The sequence below is a fragment of the Staurois parvus genome, unplaced genomic scaffold (genome assembly GCF_062004578.1).
Source record: "Staurois parvus isolate SC_StPar_1 unplaced genomic scaffold, SC_StPar_1.0 ptg000003l, whole genome shotgun sequence".
NCBI classification, from domain to species: domain Eukaryota; kingdom Metazoa; phylum Chordata; class Amphibia; order Anura; family Ranidae; genus Staurois; species Staurois parvus.
This window is the reverse complement of record NW_028317799.1, coordinates 462,609-470,000: the sequence shown is the minus strand read 5'-3', so window position 1 is coordinate 470,000 and position 7,392 is coordinate 462,609. Positions and strand designations below refer to the sequence as shown.

Below are 7,392 nucleotides of genomic sequence, written 5' to 3'. Positions count from 1 at the left end.
TCAGTCCCTCCCCTCATGCCAGGGTACTCGGTGTAATCGTAGACTCCCATCTGTCCTTTCAGCTCCAAATCCAATCGCTATCCAAATCTTGTAGACTTCACCTCCGCAACATCTCCAAGATACGACTGTTCCTGACCTCTGAAACCACTAAGCAGCTTATTCACTCCCTGGTTTTATCTCGCCTTGACTATTGTATCTCCCTCCTCATTGGCCGACCTCATCGCAGGCTATCCCCTCTTCAGTCTATTTATTTCAGGTACTTATATAGCGCTGTCAATTTACGCAGTGCTTTACATATATATAGTACATTCACATCTGTCCCTAACCCTCAAGGGGCGTACAATCTAAGGTCCCTAACTTACATTCATACAGACACATACTAGGGACAATTTAGACAGGAGCCAATTAACCTACCAGCATGTCTTTGGAGTGTGGGAGGAAACCGGAGTACCCGGAGGAAACCCACGCAGGCACAGGGAGAACATGCAAACTCCAGGCAGGTTGTGCCGTGGTTGGGATCACGAATGCTGCTGCCAGACTCATCCACCTTACTAACCGTTCTGTACCTGCCACCTCTCTCTGCCAATCCCTCCACTGGCTTCCTATTGCCCAACGGATAAATTCAAAACATTACCAATAACATATAAACTCATTTATAACTCTGCCCCAAATTACATCACCGATCTTGTCTCTAAATATCACCCAAAATGTACTCTCCGCTCCTCGTACGACCTCCTGCTCTCTAGAGCTCCCTCGTCTCCTCCTCCCATGCTGGTCTCCAGGACTTCTCCAGAGCCTCCCCCATCCTCTGGAACTTTCTACCCCAATCTATCAGGCTATCGCCTACTCTGCTCACTTTTAGGCGATCTCTAAAAACCTATCTCTTCAGGGAAGCCTATCCTGCCCTCAACGAATAATGGAATCTTCTATTCCTCCTACCAGTCCATCCCCCACAGTTACTACCTTTTGTACCACTAGCCCCTCCCTCCTAGATTGTAAGCTCCAAGGAACAGGGTCCTCCTATCCCTCTTGTATTGAAGTGTAGTGTTCCTGTATTGTCTCCCATTATAATGTAAAACGCTGCGCAAACTATTGGCGCCATATAAATCCTATATAATAATAATAATAATGTAATAATAACTGGCTGAATTTCGATCCATGTATGGCCAGTTCACATTTTGCTAATATAAATAAATAAATGTACATCTTTTTGCAGGTAAAGGTGCCTGCAGAGTGTTGCACTGGCGATCAGCAGACCATGGGTGCAAGGTCAGTCTTCTGCAAACCCTCAGGATAGTGTCCCGTACATGCAGGCAGTTTCCCGTGAGCAGGAAGATCGATGAACTACGAGAGCGCTCACGAGTGCCTTTGCAATTCATTAAGAACTACATGCTGTCAGCCGCAATGGCAAATGGCGTATGTAGTCTATTCATTCGCAGGAAACTGTGAATGAATGACGTGGACGGAGCCCCACACAGTCATATTGTTTTCAAATTATGACACCGGGTCTGGGGAGAGGATCCCCCGCCAACTGTCACAGGGAGGGGGAGAAGCTGTCGAAGTTGGAATGTTACATGTTCCACCCTAAAAACAAGTGGAACTTGTAACATGTTCCAAAGATGAACTTTTCCTTTAAGCAATTCCAGTGCAGGAGAGGAGCCTGTACAACAGTGCAAGACCAAAGGTAAGGCTGGAATTCAGATTCAAAGTGGAAGAAAACCTTAAGAATAGATAGAATTAGGCTTCTCTTCCACTTTAAGCATATATCTCAAGGAAATGTACATGCCCAGGGGCGGACTGACAACTCATGAGGCCCCCAGGCAATAGGGGGATCATGGGGCCCCTGTGTCCTTGCCCAAACTCAAAAAAGCCTATGAAAAAGGTACCAGGGGCATCTCATGGGGCCCCCTACTGACCCCGGGCCCTCGGGCAGTGCCCGAGTTTCCAAATGATCAGTCCGCCCCTGCACATGCCATGATGTAAGAGCTTTCATTTTTTGAGCAGCCAAGGTGACCTTACACTTTTAAGTACTCTCTGGCTCCAAGATCAGATTACTAGGCTCCTGGATTCTACATCATTTTGTCCACCTCTGCATTACTTCATCAATCAGATACAAAAATGCTCACGCACCCATCCCACAGAACATGTGTACTGGAAAAACACAAGAAAAAACAAAACGGATCTGCAAAGCTAGTCTTTTACCTTTCATTTTTGAGTTCAGCAAACCTCCTTCTCACATCATCTACTGTGACCTCAAAAAAATCATCAGACAGATCCTGATTATTGGCACGCGCATTCTGCTCCAAATCCAGGTGGCACACAATAGGCTCTCTGCCTAGAGACTGCAATCCAAAACATCAAAATACATTTAATATTATACCGGAAAGTACATATGCTTATGATATTTCACAGAAAGGTTTTACAGATGACCATACACTGGGGGATCTGATTGTTCTGACCTTAACAATCAGAGCTATGATGCTGCATTCATTTGACATCTACTATTTACAGAATGTTAGGTCACATCCTCAGTGCTGCAGACAACATCCACAGCCAGGGGCGTCCCTAGGGTTGGTGTCAACTGGTGCGATAAAACTTGGTGACACCCCCTCCGATTATCCCCGCAGAATGGATCTGATCTGTGGATTGAGCATAATGGTTCGGACCAGGGGTGGACTGACAACTCATGGGGCCCCCAGGCAATAGGGGATCATGGGGCGCCTGTGTCCTTGCCCAAACTCAAAAAAGCCTATGAAAAAGGTACCAGGGGCATCTCATGGGGCCCCCTACTGACCCCAGGCCCTCGGGCAGTGCCGAGTTTCCAAATGGTCAGCCCGCCCCTGGTTCGGACTCCGATCCATTATGCTCAATCCGCAGATCGGATCCATCCTGCCGGGAACGTCGGCTTGCTTTACAACTTACCTTTTCATGGAGCGGGTCCGGTGTCACCCCGTATAGGCTGCATGCTGACTATCCCCGCAGGATGGATCGGATCTGCGGATTGAGCATAATGGATCGGAGACCGATCCATTATGCTCCCCTATCTGCAGATCCGATCCATCTGCGGGGATCGCGGCTTGCTTTACAACTTACCTTTTCGTGGAGCGGGTCCGGTGTCACTCCATGCGGTAGGCGTCACCCGGTGCGGCGCGCACCCCCCGCAACTGCCTAGGGACGCCCCTGCCCACAGCAGTGCCCAGGGAGAGATCTGCCTTCCTAGTGAAGATTGCCAAATCCAGAAGACAGACTGGGGGAATTAAAGAGTGGCGGAAGCACCATGCTCACACCGCTCTTCTAAACGTAAAAATGGAGCATACGCTGCTGCTAAGTAACAAATGGGTGCAAGCCCCCTTGATAACTAGGAGCAATCAGTTTTCTGTTCTATGCCTGATACAGCACAGAGAACAGAGCTGCATGCTCTGATCATTCTGCAGTCTCCACCCGATCAACTCAGAGCGGAGCGAGAAGGAGGGATGTTAACCCTGCAGGTGCTGCCCGTGTAGTGTAATCACTGTATGGCCAGAAGGAGGGATGTGGGCTGTCTACTGACAGCTCACATTCCATATTACAAGCTCATACCTGGTTGGAATTTGTGGCAATCTTCTAGAAGAAAAACTGCCAAATTTCCTCTGTTAATTAGGGACAGTGTTGCGCTACTTTCTGTTTCACTTTGAAATAGAGTCTGGCGAGAGTTGCACAGATAGACCTGAAATGCATGCATCTCCTCTTGTAATGTGGCACACACCACTCCTGACCATTCCCTGTGTCCATTATAATGTTATAAAGTGCAATGCAAAGTTAATTCTCTGGATTTTCTACTAGGTCCCCTATATTCTCTACCAGGGATATTGAAACAAAACTCATGAAGGTCCAGTCAGTAAAATGTTTATTCCAGCAGAGGTACGAATAACTCTTCCTCAACACTGCTGTCCCCAGCCCCCCTTCACAATTCTGTCCTCACTCCCTTTATAGCGCCCACCCCTCCTTACCCATTTTAGAGAACCCCCCCTTCACATTCCTGTCCTCACCCCCTTTATAGCATCCCCCTCCTTACCCATTTTATAGAACCCCCCTTCAAAGTCCTGTCCTCAACCCATTTTTAGCACCCCCTCCTTACCCATTTTATAGAACCCCCCTTCACATTCCTGTCCTCAGCCCCTTTATAGCACCCCCTCCTTACCCATTTTATAGAACCCCCCTTCACATTCCTGTCCTCACCCCCTTTATAGCACCCCCTCCTTACCCATTTTATAGAACCCCCCTTCACATTCCTGTCCTCAGCCCCTTTATAGCACACACCCCTCCTTACCCATTTTATAGAACCCCCCTTCACATTCCTGTCCTCAGCCCCTTTATAGCACCCCCTCCTTACCCATTTTATAGAACCCCCCTTCACATTCCTGTCCTCACCCCCTTTATAGCACCCCCTCCTTACCCATTTTATAGAACCCCCCTTCACATTCCTGTCCTCAGCCCCTTTATAGCACACACCCCTCCTTACCCATTTTATAGAACCCCCCTTCACATTCCTGTCCTCAGCCCCTTTATAGCACACACCCCTCCTTACCCATTTTATAGAAGCCCCCTCAACAGTCCTATCCTCAACCCATTTATAGCACCTCCCTTCACATTCCCGTCCTTACCCCTTTTATATAACACCCCTTCACATTTCTGTCCTCAACCCCCCCCCTTTATAGCACCCCCCTTCACATTTCCGTCCTTACCCCCTTTATAGCACCCTCCTCCTTACCCATTTTATAGAACCCCCCTTCACATTCCTTTCCTCACCCCATTTATAGCACCCCCCTTCACATTCCCGTCCTTACCCCTTTTATAGCACCCCCCTTCACATTCCCATCCTTACCCCTTTTATAGCACCCCCCTTCACATTCCCGTCCTTACCCATTTTATAGAACCCCCTTCACATTCTTGTCCTCAACCCCTTTATAGCACCCCCCCCTTCACATTCCCATCCTTACCCCTTTTATAGAACCCCCTTCACATCACATTCCTGTCCTAACCTCCCCCCCTTTATGTTACCCGCTTTACCCTTCACATTACAGTTTCCAGACCCCCTTCCCATCATCCCCGACTTTCCCTGTACTTCATAGCAGTGACAGAGCCCTCTTGCCTGTCGTACCTTACACAGGCAGAAGGGCGGAAGGCACAGAAGGTCTAGGCGAACATTGGAAGGGTGGCACAGCGATGGATGGAGGCCAGGAGCTCACCCAGTTACCTGATTAGTTGCTAGGATGCAGGGCGGTTCTAGCAATCAATCAGCTAACTGGGCCAGCTCCCACCCTCCATCCATTGCTGAGCTGCCCCCCCCGATGTCAGCTCTGCAAAGAAGACAGCGCTAAAGACAGGTTGAGGGGAAGAACCACCTGCTAAATGGAGCTACCCGGCGGGTCCAGACGGGACATTGACTTGGTCCGGACCTGGACCCTGGTTCACCATTTAGTGATGCCTGCTCTATATCCTCAGCTGTCCATGAACAGTTGAAGTAGACCAACTAAAAGCCAATGACCCCAGAAGAAAATTTCAGAGAGACCCCACACATTCTACAGATGCAATCCAGTTCAAATACTTAAAGCGGCCCTGTGGCCAGACCATTTAAACCACAATCTTCCTATAACATTATATGTACATATAACATATGTTTTGCGTGTTATTTACCTGTAAAATCCTCCCTTGTGTAGTCATTCAAAAGTCCTGAGCCTGCTGCTGGACCCCGCAATCTTGGATATGATGTCAACAGCCCCAGCAGCCTCAGAGCTGTCACTCTGATACGTCATAGTATTCCCCTTCCGCTCCTCCCCCAACAGCTACATAATACACTCACCGGCCATTTTATTAGGTACATTGCTAATGCCAAGAAATTCTCCCCATCACCCTGAACCATTGATACATGCAGGATGGATCCATGCTTTCATGTGGTTTATGCCAAATTCTGACCCCACCCTCTGAATGTCACAGCAACCAGGCTGGCCATTCTCCTCTGACCTCTGACATCATCAAGGCATTTTCATCCACACAACTGCCGCTCACTGGATATTTGCTCTTTTTCGTACCATTCTCTGTAAATCCTAGAGATGGTTGTGTGTGAAAATCCCAGTAAATCAGCAATTTTTGAAATATTCAGACCAGCCCGTCTGGCACCAACAGCCATGCCACATCCAAAGTCACTTAAATCCCCTTTCTTCCCCATTCTGATGCTTGATTTGAACTTCAGCAAGTCTTGTTCACCACGTCTACATGCATAAAGGCATTGAGTTGCTGCCATGTGATTGGCTGATTAGCAACTGTGTTACCAAGCAATTGAACATGTGTAGCTAATAAAGTGAATGATGAGTGTAGGTTAAAAAAAAAGGTATGAGGAAGGGTGGAGGAGCTAGGCCAGCACAGAGATTAATTAGAAACTCCCAGAAAAGGAGAGGGCTTTGACACGCAAGGAGGGAGGGGGCTGTGCTAGAAAACCGACTCCTAAGTAGTCCAATTTCTAGCAAATTCAAAAGGTATATTGTAAGTGAATAAAAAAAAATCATTAATGGAAAAAGTAAATATTAAATTTAAAATACCTGATTGTTCTGTGCGTTAACCTAAAAATGATTAAAGTGACACAAAACTCTGGTTTAAAAAAAAACCATGTTAGCAGGGAACATACATTCCATATTAATAATGAGGCAACCAAAATTAGTGTGTGCTGTAAATTCCCTCCAGCATCGTTCCTGTTCTTCTTGCTGGAGGCTGCCAGAGCCCCTGAGCAGCTAGAAACTTTTAGGTTGTCAGCAGATCGGCCTCTAAATTTTTGGCATAGTGCCAAAAAATACAGAACTGAGCATGTGCAGAGCAAGGGTAAGACAGCATATTACTGGATTTCAAACAGTATAGACACTCATTTTCATGTTTTACATAAATATACCTGTAATACCTGCTATACCTGTAAAAGGGGCCAGCCCGAAGTGATCTATCAGGACTTCATTTTCTAACTAAAGTTCCACTTTACCTAACTTTACCGCCCCTAGCACCCTCCAAAATTTTACTGGTCTTTGCCCTGTGGTCTGCTGGGGGCTACAAAGACCCTACTGCAAAGCTTGTGGGACCAGGCAACTTCTTCTGCTCATGCTTGCAAAATTTCTATGCATTCTTTAACAGATGTTCTCTCCATAGGAAATAATTGCATTTTATTCACATGTGCACAGAAGCTGCTTCCCAGGCCTGTAGACTTTGCAGCTGTCGGTGGGTTGCAAATTGAAGATTTGTTAGGCAGAATGGCCATGGAAATGGTAAGTTGGTCAGGTGATAAGTGTACAAAACGATGGCTATAATTAGGGTGTACTTCAGAGTGGGAAAGGCTTAGAACCCCTGTCAAGTTTTAACTGTTACCAGAGG

At 47.2% G+C, this 7,392-nt stretch overlaps 1 protein-coding gene across 2 annotated transcripts in view; it reads right to left on the bottom strand.

The window, feature by feature from the left end:
* Positions 1 to 7,392, bottom strand: part of ASPSCR1 (ASPSCR1 tether for SLC2A4, UBX domain containing) — a 95,967-nt gene that overhangs the window by 65,069 nt on the left and 23,506 nt on the right. The window contains exon 8 of one of the 2 annotated variants that reach the window (XM_089669838.1): positions 2,203 to 2,342. The exons of the other annotated variant lie outside the window; for it this stretch is intronic. Coding sequence (XP_089525964.1) covers positions 2,203 to 2,342 — 140 coding nt within the window. The remainder of the gene's footprint in view (positions 1 to 2,202; positions 2,343 to 7,392) is intronic. 2 annotated transcript variants of the gene reach the window in all.